Source organism: Pangasianodon hypophthalmus, chromosome 26 (assembly GCF_027358585.1).
Source record: "Pangasianodon hypophthalmus isolate fPanHyp1 chromosome 26, fPanHyp1.pri, whole genome shotgun sequence".
In the NCBI taxonomy this organism is placed as follows: domain Eukaryota; kingdom Metazoa; phylum Chordata; class Actinopteri; order Siluriformes; family Pangasiidae; genus Pangasianodon; species Pangasianodon hypophthalmus.
In genome coordinates, this window is record NC_069735.1 from 15,678,454 (window position 1) to 15,697,706 (window position 19,253).

General features: G+C 40.5%; 1 protein-coding gene across 9 annotated transcripts in view; it reads left to right on the forward strand.

Annotated features, from left to right (window-relative positions):
• The window catches only part of tsc2 (TSC complex subunit 2), a 47,729-nt gene that overhangs the window by 19,689 nt on the left and 8,787 nt on the right, over nucleotides 1-19,253 (forward strand). For 5 of the 9 annotated variants that reach the window (XR_008301037.1, XR_008301038.1, XM_053229939.1 and 2 more), the window contains exons 26-33: nucleotides 1,520-1,648; nucleotides 6,689-6,850; nucleotides 6,934-7,089; nucleotides 7,232-7,344; nucleotides 8,149-8,391; nucleotides 14,270-14,479; nucleotides 15,865-15,933; nucleotides 17,714-17,862. Coding sequence is in view for 7 of the 9 variants with exons in the window: in XM_053229939.1 (XP_053085914.1) it covers nucleotides 1,520-1,648; nucleotides 6,689-6,850; nucleotides 6,934-7,089; nucleotides 7,232-7,344; nucleotides 8,149-8,391; nucleotides 14,270-14,479; nucleotides 15,865-15,933; nucleotides 17,714-17,862 (1,231 nt within the window). In the remaining 2 variants the exon portion in view is untranslated. The remainder of the gene's footprint in view (nucleotides 1-1,519; nucleotides 1,649-6,688; nucleotides 6,851-6,933; nucleotides 7,090-7,231; nucleotides 7,345-8,148; nucleotides 8,392-14,269; nucleotides 14,480-15,864; nucleotides 15,934-17,713; nucleotides 17,863-19,253) is intronic. The other 4 variants (XM_053229941.1, XM_053229943.1, XM_053229945.1 and 1 more) reach the window with 2 other exon arrangements.

Below are 19,253 nucleotides of genomic sequence, written 5' to 3' on the forward strand. Positions count from 1 at the left end.
GAGCTGTGAGGAGCTGTGAGGAGCTGTGAGGAGCTGTGAGGAGCTGTGAGGAGATGTGAGGTGCTGTGAGGTGCCGCGAGGTGCCGTGAGGTGCCGTGAGGAGCTGTGAGGTGCTGTGAGGTGCTGTGAGGTGCTGTGAGGTGCTGTGAGGTGCTGTGAGGTGCTGAGGTGCTCTGAGATGCTCTGAGGTGCTGTGAGGAGCTGTGAGGAGCTGTGAGGTGCCGCGAGGTGTTCTGTGATGCCGTGAGGTGCCGTGAGAAGCCCTGAGGAGCCGTTAGATGCTGTGAGATGCTCTGAGGTGCCGTGAGGTGCCGTGAGATGCTGTGAGGTGTTGTGAGGAGCTGTGAGATGCTCTGAGGTGCTGAGGTGTTGTGAGGAGCTGTGAGGAGCTGTGAGGAGCTGTGAGGAGCTGTGAGATGCTCTGAGGTGCTGTGAGGAGCTGTGAGGAGCTGTGAGATGCCGTGAGATGTGCTGAGGTGCTGTGAGATGCTGTGAGATGCTGTGAGGAGGTGTTGTGAGGTGCTGTGAGGAGGTGTTGTGAGATGCTGTGAGGTGCTGTTAGATGCTCTGAGTTGCTGAGGTGCTGTGAGAAGCTGTGAGGTGCTGTTAGATGCTCTGAGTTGCTGAGGTGCTGTGAGAAGCTGTGAGGTGCTGTTAGATGCTCTGAGTTGCTGAGGTGCTGTGAGAAGCTGTGAGATGCTGTGAGGAGCCGTGAGATGCGCTGGATGAAAGCGTCTGCAGCGTGAGTCACTATCAGTTCAGCGTTGTGTCTCAGCACTGGAGAGACGAGACAAAAGGCCAGATTTCCTTTGTTCCAACTCCACAGCTTACTATCACACTTCCTGATGATTCATGTGTTGTGTTTTTATTTGCTGCATCTCTGTTTCTTCTTCAAAGACACACACACACACACACGCACACACGCACACACACACACACACACACACACACCCTTGGCTCTCACTGTGAGTTTCTGTTGTGCTGTACTGTTGATTTTCAGAATAATGATCATTGCTGAATCTGCCTTCTCTTCCCTTTTAGATTTCTGCATTCTGTTGTTATTAATAGATTCCTTTTTTAATTCCTAAATTTCTTTTCTTTCTTTCTTTTTTTTTTTGTTTTAAGAAAGTTGCCTACTTTATGCTCTGTTTGTGTGTTTTTATCTTTGTGTTCTCTCTCTTTCTAGTTTTCTTTCCCCCTGTTTTTCTACACATTTCCTGTCTCCTTTGTTTAGTCTGCGCTGCTGACCAAGTTACTTTTTTTTTTATTGTTTCCCTATTACTTCCTTGTTTGGCTCCTCCCCCTCCTCTGATTGGGCCGTGTGGTGGGTGTGGTTTCGGGGGTCACCGACGCCGCTGGTCCCTGTCCTTTGATTGGCTGCCACCACCTTCTCCACCTTTGACCTTGACCTCGTTGTGGACCGTTCTGACGTGCCCCAAAAAATCGGCCAATCCGATTCAACCTGTCCCTCACCTGCCCCGCCCCCTCCTGAAAACTGTGGCCACGCCCCTTGTGGCAGTCTGAGAACTGCCAAAGTGGCGAAGCAGAGCCAGAGCGCTAACTCCCCCGTTAAAGAGCTGAAAGATCTGTCAGCCATGGACGCCTTCCGTTCCCGAAGCATCAGCGTTTCCGAGCACGCGGTGCGCAGGTAGAGCATTCTGGGTAATCATCGTAAACAAACAAACAAACAAACAAACAAAAACTAAAATCACTTCCTTTCCACAGAAAATCAGTTCTTGCTGCCTTACATTCTTTGTGAATGAGTTCTTTATGGGTTGTGGGAGGGGCTTGGAATGGTATGGAATGAAATGGAATGGAGTTCAGGGGTCGTTGCCATGGGATACGGTTACTATGGTTGAATATCATGGGGTGGGATAGATGCATGTTGGAGGAGGCTTTGTTTCTCATTTCCTTGTCATTTTTTTATTTACTGCATGTGCTGAATAATGATTTACACTGACGTGGCTTCCTGTTGGCTCTAACACTATGTTTTTTTTTTTAATTTATGATGTTTTTTCCCCTCTTTGATCTTTGCTTGTTTTGTGTGTCTGTATTCTTTGCATATGTGTTTTTGCAATGATTTCGTTCTGGCTCACTGACGAACGTACGAACCAGGCCAGCCGCACACAGGAGGCATGCACAGCGAACAGTGGGCGGGGCATTTCACTGACTGACAGCCACGCAAAAAAAAACAAAAAAAACAAACCCAATGACAGGCTTCACACTCTGAGTGATGATTACAGGGTTGAAAAGCCGTGCACTTCCTGCCTGACACGCCAGGGGAAGCTCGTATAATAATCCACCCCGCTATGCCTGCTGCCTGTCTCTGGCTTTTTTATTTTTTCTTCCTCACTGATTCCATATGAAACCTTTCCACTACCATAAAACACATCAGTCACATGCTCTGTTCTCTGAGCAAGGTAAAGTACCTGGTGTTCATTTTACCATTTAGGGTTTTTTTTTTTGTCGTTGTCGTTGTTGTTGTTGTTGTTTACTTTTATAATCCAAGCAGATTGAACATCATGACCATCATATGGGTGTTTGATTAAGGGGTGATCTCTGAGTTTAAGGCAGACTTTGCAGAAAATGTTTCACCAACTGCTCTGCTTTAAATTTCATTCTCCCGTCACAGCCACTTAGTTTTCCATAAAATAAATAAATAAATATGCATTTAGATCCATAATCAGCCTTCAGGCGCCAAAAACACGTCATGGCTGGTGGACTACGTTCGAGATGAAGCTACATTTTGTTTAAATTGACCAGAATGAGATCAGCATTATACAGTAAGAGCATGTCAGTATGACTTGTAAACTACAGGGGGCAGTGTGGCATCAGGCCAAAGTCAGAGCGTTAATACACACCGAGAGGGGAAATAAAAACGCTAATACAACCCGCTTTTTTTCCCGGAGACCTTCAGTTTAACCATATTTTCCATTTGTTCCATTTGTCAGTTTAAAACCAATATCCGAAATATCCGTTTACCTCATTGCAAGGGCACTTAAATATTCAGGCATGTGTCCTTCTGATCAAATCCAGACTTCGATTAGCAGGAAAATTCCCAATTCTGACCAGTGAGGCTCAAACCAGTGTCCTCATGGTCAAAAAATTGCTGTGAAAGTGCGCTAATGGGTGCCATTCCAGTGGACGAAACGAGCTGAGATCCTCTACATGACTGAAAATGAGATGAAGTGGCTTTATTTCTTTTTTGCCCCTGCCCCACAAACAGCCTGTACCTGCCCCTGAATCATAGCCGGGGGGTAGAAATCACACCTCGCCATGATCATATGTTAAATGGAATCTTATGACAGTATTTAAAAAAAAAAAAAAAAAAAAAAAAATCAGTGTGCTCCATGCTCGGGTAAGTTTCATTTCTGCGAGCAATTGCTAAAGGTTTTTCCCTCGCTGTATTTCTAACCAACGAATGAAAGAGTTTAGGAGGATGTTTTCAGCCCTACACACCCCTCAGCCAATGTGTCGTCGGCTTTCTGGGTAGTACGTGTAGTGTGAAACCAAACCAAACCGTAAACAAACCAGAAGTTTCAGCTTCACTCTGATTTGGACTGATGGATCTGAATCCTGATTAGTTACTTCAGAGTATAGAGAACTGATATCTAGATCTATAGAGGCTCCAGAAAAGGTTCTTCAAAGAACTGCTGTTGGTTTCCCAAAGAACGTTTTGATTGATGGATCTTTCAAGAGAACCAAAAAAAAAAAAAAAAATCCCCAACATAAATGGTTCTATTATGTGGTGGATTTAAAAAACAAAACAAAAAAAAAGTTCTTTTGTTGCCTTTTTTGGCACTTTTACTTTTAAGGTTGTGATAACACACATTGTATGTGTGTGTGTGTGTGTCGGAATTGGGATTACTGCTCAACCCAGGTATTGTGTGTAATTTTTTCCGTCTCTGAATCTATATTCCGAGGCTGGTGTTTGTGTTCGTTTGTCTCTGCATTGCACGAATGGTGTTTTATGCAGCAACAAAAAGTCCTAATCATACCCCAGCCGTACGTGTCGATACGGCTGCCTCTTCTTCCTGCCAAAAGATAAAAATAATTGAATTCACAATCTACGTCTGTGACGGGAGAGATATTGTGCTTCCTGTGTGTCTCTCTAAGCGAACTCTCAGCACAAATTGTTTACACTTTATTCAGAGAGCGGGTGAGTGGTGAAACATTATCTGTTTGTTATTGTGACGAGCGAATGATGACACTTGGGCGAGAGAGAGAGAGAGAGAGAGAGAGAGAGAGAGAGGACTCGCTAGATTGTTGAGATCCATTAGGGGAGGATCGCAGAGGCCGAGCAGCTATCATGAACTCCCTCGAGCAAACTCTCTCTGTCGGAAGAGCGCGAGTGCCAGCTGGAGGTCTTGGGCAGGATGAGGAGATGAGATTGTAATTGGAAAACATTTCTTTCTAACATAAAACTCCTGGAGAAACTTTCTGCACTTTGAAGTTTCCTCAGTGGGGTATAAAAAAAAGTGATAGCTGCTCGGTTCACACACTGTGGTGTGTATGATTGAAATTAATAAACGAAAGCTGGGACTTGGTATGTGTTTAGCTGGAGTGTCATGTCTAATTTCCTCTAGATGTAACTAGGGCTTGATGATTTGATACTGATATTGTGATATCTTTTATAAATTCTTTGAGGTTTTTTTTTTTTTTTTTTTTTTATAAATAGCAATTACAAACTCTGGAAGCAAATTTGATTTAATATTTGTAAAAGGTTGGTGTTTACAGATTTTAAAAATTGATTCTGTAGACATTAAATAAAAGTCACCACAGTAATTTTTTTTAAAGGTTTATTATTAAATGCATCTCCACTGGTTTGTTAGGAAACCTGTGTCATGATACCTATCGTGTATCGTGGAAAAGTCCTGAAATATACAGTACTACATACAAGGGTGCCTATAATTATGAGACGTTTTTTTTTTTTTTTTTTTAAATTCCCTTAGAATAATATTACTTAATTTCTCTGTGCGATTAAGCTAATTAAGACATTTTCCCAACTTAAGATTTTTACCCAACTTTACTAAGGGTGCCAATAATTTTGGAGCTGACGAAATGTGCTTTATGACAGTGTATAACACTGTTCTCTATAAACATGAACAAAAGGACGTCTTAGAACTGAAAACAGCTCCGTCGTAGCTCCATCCTGATCATCCTCTTTGCAGAGTTTGGTGTCACTCCACACCAACATCAGATACAGGAAGGAGGTGTGGCCTAAAGTTTGAAGGTGGAGCTTTGTGATTGTATATTAGAAATGATTCAGATAATAAAATTTATGTTAGATACATGAAATAGATATGTACTTATTATGGAATATCTACAACATTAAATGTAACAGTAAACGGGTAAAAATTCAAAATGTTCTTTTTAAGCCTATAATCATTGGCGAAATTGCCACGGTGTAAGAGGAATAAAACACTTCCTTAGTTTCCTATTACGTCACACACGTTGTGTTTTATTCCAATTTAGTTTAAGCTGGAGAACTTCGTAAACAGATATCGCATGCAAAAACACATGCATTTGTGAAATCAGACAAAATAAAGCTAGCATGATGAGGCTAGTCAGTTATCACTGTGCGGAAATTCGATATTGATACGTTGATAAACGTCAACACTCTTTAAAATGTGCTCTAAAGTGTGTGATTTTTTTCTTTAGCAAAAGGCTTTGATTTTCAGAAAATTGAAAAACCTTTACTTCCTCATAGACCAAGTCCCGGCTTTCGTACGAGAGTATAGTTGCGATATTTGCTAAACTTGTACGTGGTTGTAGAGAGCATGGAGGATGTGTGTGCTGTAGTGGTGGGTGATATAGAGATGGAAAATTGCTCCAAAATTGTTCCAAAAAATGCAAACGTAATTAATTTAACGTAAATGATTTTTTTTTTACAAAACTCTGAAGTAATGTAACGTGTCTCTGCAGAACAAACATTGGCGTTTCCTAATTGTTCGATGCGATTAGCTAGAATCTATACCAGGTATTTGTTTATTTTTTTCAAGCTAGCTGTTACTATGATGTGTACATTAGCTAGCTAAATTACTCAAATTACCTAAATATTATTAAAGATGTGGTTGTAACAACAGCAAAGATCCTTATTGTTATTTTTTTGGAAAACGTTTTAAATTAGCCAAGTGTCGAGCTAGCTATTACACATGCGTTGTTTGGGAAAACGACAAATATTTGTCATCGATCATGCTTCAAAATCAAATTATAGATTCCGTCTAACACAATTTCAGTCCAAAGTTACAGTGTTTAAAACTGATCACTGTTATCATTGAGGACACGGCCACGTTTATTCTACAGAGACTTTAATAAAAATTTATTATGTAATAATGACGTTTTATAAAAATTATCATCCAAGGTTGTGTATCATGATGTATCACCCATCACTAGTGTGTGGTTTTACTCACTGTGTGTGTGTGTGTGTGTGTGTGTGTGTGCATGCATGCGGTCAGTGCATCTTCATTCGCTGATTAAAAGTCCGAATCAGTGCTGGCTGAAATCAACAAGAGATTTAAATAGATAAATTTTAATTTAAATATGAATCAGCTCCATATGAAGCAGGACTTTGCTTAAATGCGCTCTCAGATTTCAGCTTGTGTTGAATCAGAGCTTTGGACTGAATTAACGTTTCACCTTTGACCTGTTTGAACGTGTGTGTGTGTGTGTGTGTGTGTGTGTGTAGGATGCAGACGTCCACTACGACATGCAGTCTGGGCTCCGCAGATGAGAACGCCGTGATGCAGGCGGACGACACGCTGAAGATAGTTCACCTGGAGCTCACAGAAACCTGCCTGGACATGATGGCCCGTTACGTCTTCTCTAACTTCTCCGCCCTGCCCAAGAGGTGTGTGTGTGTGTGTGTGTGTGAGTGTGCGAGTGTGGGGCAATGGCTGCAGTGTCTCTTATTGTCTCGTGATGTGTCTGCAGGTCTCCCATTGCTGAGTTCCTATTGGCTGGTGGCCCCAGCATGACCTGGCTGGTGGGTAACAAGCTGGTTACCATAACAACCAGCGGCGGCTCACGCACCCAGACCTTACTGGGCCTCGACCCGGCAGAGAGACCAGGGGGAGGAGAGATGACCCGGTAACACACACACGCACACACACACGGATACAGAGAGACGTGCACACCATGACAGAGAAAGAGTTTACACACTGTGGTGTGTGTGTGTGTGTGTGTGTGTGTGTGTGTGTGTGTGTGTGTGTGTGTGTGATGTACCCTGCAGGTCAGACCCGACTCTACATACGAGACAAACGAAGGAAGCTCCAGCCAAACTGGAGTCTCAGTCCAGCCAACAGCTGAGTCGAGCTACACGCATCCGAGTCCGCTCTATGTCTGGTAACACACACACACACACACACACACACACACACACACACACACACACACATTCTCTCAGTGAGTCTGTTTAAATGCTCACTATTTTATTGCAGCTGCTCGTTTAAAAGGCATGTGAGATCTTAGAGTGGATTAGAGACGTTTGAGGAATCTGGTAGACACTAGGGTTTTAGCTTGAAAAGCGATGTGCGGGGTCCAAGCACTGTAATTCCGATCGAGCTGAATTTTTGGTGTGCTGTACTGCTGTGCCAGTGTGTGTCGCTTTCTAATAATGACTGCGTTACCTAAATAAGATGGCGGCATTCGGCTAATCGCGTTTCATCAGGCGATTGACAGGGTTAGCGTTTAACTGCCATCATGAAATTTGAACAGTATTTATCTGTTGTATCTGTGGGCTTTTTTAGTGTGATGTGTAAATAAATTTGCAGTGGTGCTCGGACCCTTCAGATCGCCTCTTGCGGCTATATTTACTATGATTGTTATTCAGTACAGACTAGGCAGTCAGTCTACATGCAGTAAATAACCTGATTATTGGGCTACACTCCGTTTTCGTGAAATCAGATATGAAATATCGTAGTTTATACGACCGCCTCAACAATCTTACTGCCCAAATATGATAATTATCGTGTTCTTATTGTGGAGGTAAACACAGCGCCGATGTTCCAGATAGCTGTTTGTTTCTAACTGTGGGACAAGCCATGTGGTGTTTGTGTTGGGTTGTGAAGTAACACTTCCTCTTTATCTTTCTCTTTTTCTCTCTCTTTCTCTGTGTATGTGTGTGTGTGTGTGTGTGTGTGCTCTCAGGCGGTCATGCCCTGCGTGCGGGAGCGGTGCAGAGTCTCAGTCCCCTGGTTTCTCCCTCTGAGGGTGAATTCGGCTCTCCCTTGGAAGGTCTGAACTGTCCTCGGGGGGATGACGAGCTCCCACAGTGCTCCGCCTCTTCCTCCTCACATGCGGCTCCGCCCCTCCGAGACAAGAGCGGCCTGGCCGAGTTCGTTCCCGTGCTCACTCAGGGCTGGGCACAGATCTTTATACGCAGACCATCAGGTCAGAAACTGCACGTTTGTGTGTGTGTGTGTGTGTGTGTGTGTGTTGGAGCAAATGTCCTTGTTAGGGGATTGCTTGCTGATTTATGGAAGGAGTCTCCACTGTCAGCACTTTAACAGTTAGAGGTAAAACTATAAACTTCTGTTGTAGGAAAATTAATTCCGGGGCGATAACGCATCACACTGAGTGTTTTATCTCTTACTTATGTAACATTAACTTGCAGAAAAATGAATGTCTTCATAGTATCATATACTACTGACTAAGAGTTAATCTAAAGTTTAGCAAAAGCTGGCTAACTTACCAATTATTGCTAAACTGTTATACTGTGAATTTAAAACCCTTTTTAACTGATCAAATGAAACTTTATGCAGACACATCAGAGTATTATCTGCTCATCTCTTCAGCAAATATACACTTTCCTCACTTTTACCCTCCCTCCCCCTTTTATCTCTTTTTCATTTCTGACTTCTTTCACACACTTTCTCAACCCCAGTCTCTCTCTCTCTCTCTTGCAGTTTCCCTCTTTAAAGTTACACACAAAATAAACACGGAATAACATTTCCTCTTTTTTGGCCCATTACACCCATCTGTTTGTCCCCTTGCTCTTTTGTTTTTTTTCTTTTGTTTTTCTTCCTGCTCACTCTCCCTTCATGTTTTTTCTTTATATTCCTCTGGATGTGTGTGTGTATATGAGAGAGAGAGAGAGAGAGGGAGAGAGAGAGAGAGAGAGAGTGTGTGTGTGTCAATGCAATTGTGTTTTTCCAGAATTTGACCTCCATGCGCGCACACACACACACACACACACTAATTTCTCGTGAGAGTTCTATCTCTGTATTACCCTTACAGGTTTTCTCTCTGTCTCCTCAGTTATTCTGCCACATACAGATGTATGTGTGTATGTATGTGTGTGTGTATGAGTTTGTGAGTTTGTGGGTGTGGGTGCGTGTGTGGGTGTTTCTCTTTCTGTGTGACCATGTGACTGAGCATCTCTGTGGTATTGTCTCTCTCGGTATGAATGTGTTATCATGTGACCAGCAGCTGTGTGTGCAGATTCAAGTTCACAGCATCTGGTTTCTCCTGACTTGTTAGTGAAGTCATTGAAAAATAGCACTAGACCATGACTCATGAAGGATACAAGTTTGTGTGTGTGTGTGCATGCACATGTGCAGTAAATTTGGAATGCCTCCACAGTCTTGTCTCTGTTAAATTTGGTTTTTTATTATTATTATTATAGTAACAAGTCAAGCTCCTAGTAAAGAAATCTAAAAAGTTAAATACAGAAATCTAAAGTTAAGTTCCAGGTACAGATGGAGAAAGTCCCAGATCAGGCCCCAAGAACATACAAGTCCAAGATTATAACCCCAAGTATAGCCAAACAACTGCCAAATCAAACCCCAAGTACAGATATAAAAAAATCCCAGATCAAGCCCCATGTACAGAGAAATAAGTCCCAGGCCAAGTTCCAAGTGCAAAGTCCTGAATCAAGACATAAATACAGCCAGATAAGACCCAGATCAAACCCCAAATACAGTTAGGCCACATTTACACGACAACGATGTAGTCAAAAACGGAAACGTTTTTCTCTTGCGTTTTCAAAAAGTTTCATGTATACACGACAACGTTTTCAAAACGATTCTTGTTTACACATATCCGCGATAACGGCCAAAAACGCCGTATTACGTTTGCCAGGCCAGTAGTTGGCGCCGTCACCTTGTTAGTTGCTTGTAATATTGGTGAAGTAAATCCACACTTTGCTGAAGAAGCATTAGCAAACTCTTGAGCAGCAACAACACTATCATGTACTCCGCCATTGTTGTGTATGTTTGTTCGCGCTTGCCTTTACAATAGACATGTACTGCGCATGTCTACATACCGAACACCTACTACGCACGCGCATGACGTCACTGTTTTCAAAGATTCCCGTATTGGGAAGATGATACATGGAGACGATAACGGCGGCGTTTTCAAAACTTGCACTTTGAAACCCGTTTTCAAAAATATGCGTTTTCGGTCCCCAAAACGCCGTTAAAAGTAAAACACATAAAGTTTCCCGTTTTTGGCTGGAAACGTTGTCTTGTAAATGGCCCCTTAGACAAGTACCAGATCAAGCCACCAGTACAAACCAACACATTCCAGATCAAGTCCCCAGAACAGATAAAACAAGTCCCAAATCAAGCCCGAAGTGCAGGCATGTCCGAAGCCAAGCCCCAAGTACAAAGACCTGAATCAAGTCTCAAGTACAGACAGACAAGTACAAATCCCACAACAAGCCCCAGGTACAGGCAAGTCGGGAATCAAGCCAGTATGACCAAATTCCTAAAATAAATCAAGTGGAGAAAATGTTAATGGATGCTCCAAATTTAATTTGATAATTTAGATATTTCTACATGTGACAAGCCTTCAATAGGAGACCCAAAGCGGGTGTATGGGAAGAGGAGTTCAGAAAAGTCTGAATACATAAGCCACTTATCCTAAAGTGTACCAATGTGGAAAGGCAAGAGCTCCTTCTAGAGCATTGATCTTATTCACCAGTGTCAGGTGATAAATATAGACTGCAGCCAGTTACATGGCATGATGTTTTTAATTGCAGACTCAAAGCATGGCTGTCAAAAGAAGAGGCTTTATTTAGCCTGAGGGGCCATCTTAATTAGCCTTAATAAGGGCCAATTAAGCGGTTGGACATGTTCATGCTTCTCTGAAATGAAGTGTGACATCTAAACCTTCAAGCAAAAGTTTTCCCTTTTATCCCAATTATGGTTGATCAGCCAAGGCCTGTTTAGTGTCCAAAGTTTTTATTAATTTATTTATTTTGCTTTTGAGCTAAACGGAACTATATTATCATTAGCAATTAATTAATTTTCTGGTAAGTTCCAATTTTCAGTCCCGCCTAAACTTTGGTGGGTGAAGGCCTGAAGTTTGCCTAAAAGCGTGCTAAGGAAAGTAATGATTTCAGTTGTCCAAGTTGGCCATCCCTATAGTATTACAGATATAGTGTTTAGATTCTAGATGAATTTCATGAAAGTGTGTTTGTTTGTTTATTTGGCTTCAGTAATATATAGATTTAATCTATTTTACAGCATATACAAAAATAGTGCTAGTTAATGATCTTTATGTTGAAAATTTTAATTAGCCTGACCTACTGCTGCTTTTACATCAAAATTTTATAAAATAGTACTATTGACTTATAAAGCACTGAATGTTCTCACACCGCAGTACCTGAGTGAACTTTTAATCATTTATGATCTGCTTCGATCAAAAGGTGCAGGCTCTTTGTTGGTACCTGTAATAATTGTTTGCAGAGTTTTCTCTTACAAAGCCCCACAGTTATGGAACAGCCTTTCAATTAGTGTTAGGGACTCAGACACAGTCTCAGTGTTTACGCCTAGGCTGAAAACATATTTGTTTAGTCAAGCCTTTTGTTAATAAGCTTTTTTCCTTGGGTAAAGGCGCTGATCTGTAGGGTTCATGGGCATAGAGTGATTTGATAAACTGGGATGTTTGTGTGCTGTCTGCTTGGAGCCTCATTCACTTGCTGCTGCTGAAGATGGCTCTGGGTGGATAGCCTACAGATCACCATAAAGATACAACCCCTGGCAAAAATTATGGAATCACCACACTTAGAGGATGTTCACCCAGCTTTTTTACTTTATAGCAAACAAACAAATCACAGATATGACACAAAAAAAGGTTTTGTTCAATAGCTTAACATTCTGGCTTTGTGAAATATACATAAAAAAAATTCAAGGACATTTTTTTTATTAATGGCATGTCTTTTTCCAAATCAAGTAGAGAAAAAAATTATGGAATCAATTTTTAATTTCCATTTCTAAACAAATACTGGGACAAGTCTAAAAATGCTAATAAGTCAGCAGTTAAAAGGTAAAAATAAAAAAAAAAATTTAAAGTTACACACTTTAATGGGCTGTTGGACTTGGCTAATTGAAAGGAAACATGGCTCCAATGAGAGAGTTGTCAGTTGAAACAATGGAAAGGATTATAAAACTCCTTCAACAAGGAATTTCAACATGGAGTGTGGCCAAAGAGGTTGGTTGCTCCCAGTCAGCTGTGTCTAAAATTTGTTGCAAGTATAAACTTAATGGGAAGGTTATGAAAGGTAGATATACAGGCAGACTAAGGAAGATGTCAAAGCATCAGGATAGAAAACTCAAAGCACTATGCTTGGTAAATAGAAAATGCATAACAAAACAAATGAAAAACAAATGGGCGGAAACAAGAGTCAATGTTTGTGACAGAACTGTAAGAAACCGGCTGAATGAAATGAGATTTACATATAGAAAAGCCAAAAGAAAACCAGCACTAACACCAAAACAGAAGAAAACAAGGTTACAGTGGGCTAAGGAGAAGCAATCATGGAGTGTGGATGATTGGATGAAAGTGAAATTCAGTGATGAATCATGAATCTGCATTGGCCAAGGAGATGATGCTGGAACTTTTGTCTGGTGCCGTTCTAACGAAACATATAAAGATGACTGCCTGAAGAAAACAATCAAATTTCCCAACTCATTTCTGATATTGGGTTGCGTGTCAGGTAAAGGACCAGGGGAGATGGCAGTCATTACCTCAGCAGTCAATGCACAGTTGTACAGTGAAATTTTGGACATTTTCTCATTCCATGTGTAGAAAATAGGTTTGGTGATGATGAAGTAATTTTTCAGGATGACAATGCATCTTGCCACAAAGCAAAGTTTTAAAGCTTTTTTCAGGAAAGGCATATCAACTCAATGACATGGCCAGCAAACAGTCTGGATCTCAATCCAATTGAAAATTTATGGTGGAAAGTAAAAAAACTGGTCCATGTTAAGGCTCCACCCTGCAAAGCTGATCTGTCCACTGCTATTCGAGAAAGTTGGAACCAGATTGATGGGGAATATTGTTTTTCATTAGTGAGGTCTATGCCTCAAAGAATAAAAGCCAGAGGAGGAGCAACAAAGTATTAATTGTGGGTTTTTTTTTTTTGTTGATGATTCCATAATTTTTTCCTCAACATTGAGTGATTCCATACTTTTGTCCTCTACTTGATTTGGAAAAAGACATGCCATTAATAAAAAAAAATGTCAGTAATTTATATCTGTGATTTGTTTGTTTGCTATAAAGTAAAAAAGCTGGGTGAACATCCTCTAAGTGTGGTGATTCCATAATTTTTGCCAGGGGTTGTAGCTGTGGATGTTCTTTCTTGGATAGCCTAAAGACAGCAACTGTTAAGAACAGTTTACACTCAAATCTCAATCACTAAACAGTTGCTAACTTCAGTTTGATACGATAGATATAAAGTTACACTAATGATGCTCATACTCAAGTTCCTTTTAACCCACTTAGGACTGTTTGACTCTGTAGTATACAGTTATAGAAGTGGAATGATCGCTTATAATCGCGCAATCCGTGTTCCCCATATGAGGATGGGTTCTCTTGAGTCTGGTTCCTCTCAAGGTTTCTTCCTCGTGTCGCCTCAAGGAGATTTTCTTTGCCACCATTGCCTCTGGCTTGCTCTTTAGGGATAAATGTACATTTTAATTTTTATATCCAAATTTCTGTAAAGTTGGTTTGTGACGATGGCCATTGTTAGAAGCAGTATATAAATAAAATTGATATTTTGATGTCTGCCTTGATATGCATTGCTGGTTTGTTTGTGGGTGGATGGTTGTAAGTGGAAACTGCAGATGGTTACAGTACTTTACTGAAGTTTTTCTGTATCTTTAATATGAGAACGTAAAGTAGAACATTCTGTTCAAGTCTGTACAGCAGGCATAGAAATCCTATGCAAGAAATCAGCGATTGCACAAATGAGTGTGAAATGACTGACTGATAAAGTATCTAACGTTGTGTGTGTGTGTGTGTGTGTGTGTGTGTGTGTGTGCAGGAAACACCAGCTGGCTGATGTGTCTGGAGAACCCGCCAAGTCCGTTCTCCTCTGAGCTGGGAAACATGCCCCTGCAGGAGCTTTCCAGTGTGCTCATGGCTATGGATGGGGTAAGAGAACCCCAGAGTGATGCTCCTTCTGCCTCCTCTGCCACTTCTGATGCCCCCCAGCGTCATAACAAACCCAGCCTTATCCAGCGCTCCAACACGGGTGAGAGTGCACATCACACACACCTCTCTCACCAACAGGGTTATTGGCATTAACCAAAAAAAAAAAGAAAAAAAGCATACAAAAATACATTTTACAAACAGAAATAAAATATTATTTTGCTGTAAATTATTTTCTAGTCAAAAAGTAAGCAGTCGCTAGTAGTTTTAGTTAAATATAGCTTTACTGATTTGAGTTGGAGAAAGCTTAAAATAGGACGTTTAGAAAAATTAAATAACTCATAATGCAATAAGAAGCCCTGTGAGAAGCAATGTTGTAAAACATGAAACTCAGACATTCTTAAAATGAGAAATACGTTTTAATAAACCTACAAAATTAATAAAGTGAGAAACTCGTATAAATAAAAAAAAAACCTGATCATTGTGGGGAAACTCACTAAACCTTTAAATAAGAAACTCAATGAGAGACTCCAAGTTTTAAGTCAAGAAAGTTTAAAAATAATAAAAACCTCAAAGTCTGAATCGTAGAAACGTATAGAATTGTAAAATGATAAACTCACAATAGTTACAAAGTCACGTGTTAAACTCAACAAACGTGTTAAACTCAAAATTGTAAAATGGAAACCTCAAAGTTTTGCAAAGGGGAACTTGCATTAGAATTTTTTTAAGTTGTAAAAGCCGTAAAGTCACTAAACCTTAAAAGAATCGAAGAAAGTTGTAAATAATTTAAAAAATGTGGTTGAAAAAAAGCTAAATAAGAACACTTTCTTAAATAAATTTCAGTTATATAATGAAAAACGTCTGTTTTAATCTTGAACACGCAGACTATATGTAAATATACATCCGTAAAGTAAGTTAATAATATGAAGTCGGCTGATGCTGAGCTCTCACGCAGAGGAGATTTACAGTGCCGATGTCTGAAGTCTCACTATTATTAAGATATTTAAACGCTGAAGCCATTCGTGATCCTTTTCGAGAACCGTACGTACGGAGACTTTTCGGAAAAGAACAAGCTTTATTGTTATCGGTTTAACAGTGTGTTTGTCGAAGCGCTATTACCTGTGACATCTTTGCAGGTGCTGAAAGTTTGGCTAAGTAAATGTTCTGAGGCGTGTGAATGTTTTGGAGAGGTGTTTCCTCCTGCTGAGTGTGTCATAGGAATTACAAAACATTTCTTATATCAGGCGCTTGACATTTCCACAGTGAAAATTATAGGCCAGTATATAAGGTCACTTCACTCCGTCTGTCAGCTGCTGTCTGTTTACTCGCTCCCAGTGTCTTGTGTTATTACTTTAAAATTGCGTTTTCACCCCAGTTTCTGCACGCAGCGTCGTTTTGGTTTTTTTTGTTTTTTTTTTTGTTTTTTTTTGGATGCTCTGTTTTTTTGCTTTTAACGTTGACTTGTTCTTGTTGGATGTGTCGCTGCAGTGGGCTCTCTCTGCTCTCTCTGCTCCTCCGATCAGCCAGGCAGGTTACATAGGAGTATATCCTGGGCAGGTATATCTTACCTGAAACTTCATTATGAGTGTTTTTTTTCTTTTTTTCTTTTAATTTTTAGAACTTTTTGCTATTAACACTACTTAATGAGAGAGCGTCGTGACGGGTAAAACAATCCAACCAATCAGAATCAGTGTCCAACTAACCAATAGGACTGAAAATGTAATCAGGTGTAATCGGCTGTTTCTCAATACCAGAATGGACTCGGCATTCATGAGAAGAACGTTCTTGTCCACAAAGTTAGGGAATTTAGTGCTTTTCTGCTCAGCTTCATGAGCCATGTCACCTGACAATGTTAACCTTAGCTATGTAAAGTTACCACAGGAGATTACTGCTAGCTAGATACCTTGGCTAACCATTACATTCTTAAAAATGTTCCTCGAGGGTTCTTTAAACAGTTAATGCTTTTAGATTTCCAAGCGAGGTTTATTTGAAACACTCTCTGAAAGGGAATTCTTTAAGAAGTACCTTTTCGGTATCATTTTTTTCTTACCATGTGAATGGCCTACATTTTTGTTTATCGAGTCTTCATTATTGTAATATTGCCACTTTTGGTTTGTTTGCTAGATTTGCTAGATGAGTTTTATACTGCACATAATTAAACTAACCAAAAAGCAAAATGTAGGGCGACATGTAGGGCTGAAAACATCCTTGAAAAACTCGTTCATTGGTCAGAAATAACAAACGATCCTTTAGCAAGTGTGTGTGGAAATCACAAAAAGGGCCCAAGCATGGAGAACATAAAGCCGGTGATAAATAAATGACTAGATTATTATATAAATATTGTTTGTCCTGGCAAATCTCCAGAACCCTGCATTTCTGCAGTGCTACAGCTCAGTGCTTTGGCACAGTTTAGCAGCTCACATCTATAAAAAAAAAATAACACGTGGCATGTTTGCTTCGCTTCCTGCAGTCGGGTCGATTCGATTCCAGGCAAATCGCAGTTTTCAGTTCTCACATTCTTCAGAACTTGAACTGGAAGAAGGGCTTGTGTGTGTGTGTAGACAGGAACAAACAAGAACTCGTATTGAGAAACATCCATGGGATTGGATCCTGATTTCCTCACCTTCTCTTCACCCAACATTCCATCACAGTTGTTGGAGAGCGTGACTTGAAAAGCAACGCTCGAGCTCAGACCTTGTCGATATAATCCATACCCTCAGATGTGGCCAATTAAAAAGTGTCCTCTACGGCGTAAACACAAAATATTCTTCAGCCAGAAGACGTCTTTTATTCTGCTGATTTCAGAGCACCATTTTCTGCCCTTAAGCTATACAGCTCTCCTGACATTTATCTTTCAGCTGTATTATGTGCAGCTTAAAAAAAAACCAAAACAACAAAAATCAAGGTCTGGTCTTGAAGTGTGCTGCTTGTAGCACTGAATGGAATAAAAAATATATATGGACACTGCATATATATTTGTCGCATATATGTTGAGTGTTTTAAAGGCATGTTTTGGAACCAAGAAATCGGTCTCAAACGTCTTGCTCATGTATGACCTGGTGTATGTGTGTGATTTTCTTCGATTAAAAAGTTGTCTAATCTTGTCTAATTCCCAGCTTGTTTCGCTAGAACTGTCAGTTTCTAGATAGAACTTGTGTGTTCTGTTGAGGAAACTTATAACGCTTGTTTGTGTGTAGCACCGGTGTTTGTTAGTTAATATTTCTGTCTTTTTGTTTCTTTGGCTTGGTCTTAACATAAAGACTCATCTTTTCTTAAGCCCACCTTTTTTTCTTTTTTTTTTTTTTTTTTTTTTTTTTGACTCCGCCTTCCTCCACAGACTCGGTGGTAGTGTTGGAGGAAGGTGGACGGGGCAAGGCACCAGATTCAGATCCTGAGTCGCTGCAGATGGAATTGGAGGCCACGTCCTCGGAGCCTATTTACATGAGTGCCAATATGTTCAAGCCTTCCAACGCCATGCTCAGCAGGGTGAGTGACCGCACGGTGGGCGGGACCTAAAAAGCAAGTGGGTGGAGTTTAACAACCAAAAGAGGGAACCATAATAAGGGGTATGCATGTTCGGGTGATTGTTTCTAAGGAATGTTGTAGCGTTATTGACCCCATTTTGCATTTCTTTTGTATAAAAACTCTCCAAGCTAATCAGATTCCCCCCATGATTCATTAGATCATAACACGTATCATCCAGCCAGCCAGTCTCCACTGTTAGATTCAGAATTTATTGGATTGTTGTTTGGAAGCAGGGTGTTTAATAGCCAGGATGTTACATGACTTAATGTTACAGAGCTATTGATTGCTGTGAATCAACTTTTGAGATGAATCAACATCTACCATTGAATTTTCCATCCTGACTACTTCACAGCAAAATGCTTTGATCTGTACCAAATATAACCCCTTTCCATCAGACAAGTCAACAGCGAAAGATCAGACATGAGCCGAACACTCGTCTTTTGTTCTTTGTCTCAATGGTGACCAGTATAGTATTGAAAATAAACCACATCTTCCATTGTTGTTGATATTTACTGCAAACTTCGTGGAGAGTCTCTGCAGTGAGAATTCAGAGCTCTAACATCATCAATTAAAGTGCCAACTTCCACTAGTCTTCACTTCATTTTCATGACCAAATTTGTCTGTGAACCATAGTAACTACTGTTGAGGTTGAAGCTTAAATAAACAAAACTTTCATCATCATCTAAAGGTTCACTGCTTCAAAAATTACTAAAGCTTTAGCTAAAGTTCCTGAGTGGTGAGACTGTCAATGCATTTGCTCAGTAATCAGGAGTTTAAATCCTGAGTTAATATTGTCCTCCAGCTGTGTTTAGCTGCCATGCCATGAGCAACACTTCAAATAATAGCAATGCGTGGCTTTACATGCCATGGAAAAAGTATTTGCGAGCCTTGACCCTCCTAGTTAGGTAGCTGTTGACCAGTAGAGGAAGACTTCGATAATGGAGTGAGAATTGGCAATGACTGAATTGGATGAAAATTGGGTTTTTAGAAACTGCCTTGCGATACCATCATCTTTGATGCGGACAACTAGAAACAAGGAACAGTGTAGGAAATTGGAAGACATTGGTTGTCAAATGTTGAGATAATTTGCATAATACATGCAGTCCAGCAATCAGATCTCAGATACAAGACCCCAGGTGTAAATAGGAAATTGATGGAAAAACCACACTATACATCTCATTTCTCTCAGCCTGATCCAAATTCAGAACGATTACTCGCCTGTCAGCTTTAATTCATAAAAGTTTTGATGGAGGACACCATAGTTGTCAAGTGGTGTGTTCTTTGTTTAGCCAGAGTACCACAGAAGTAACTCCTGACTGCTGCAAACATTAAACATACTAATTTATTTAGAA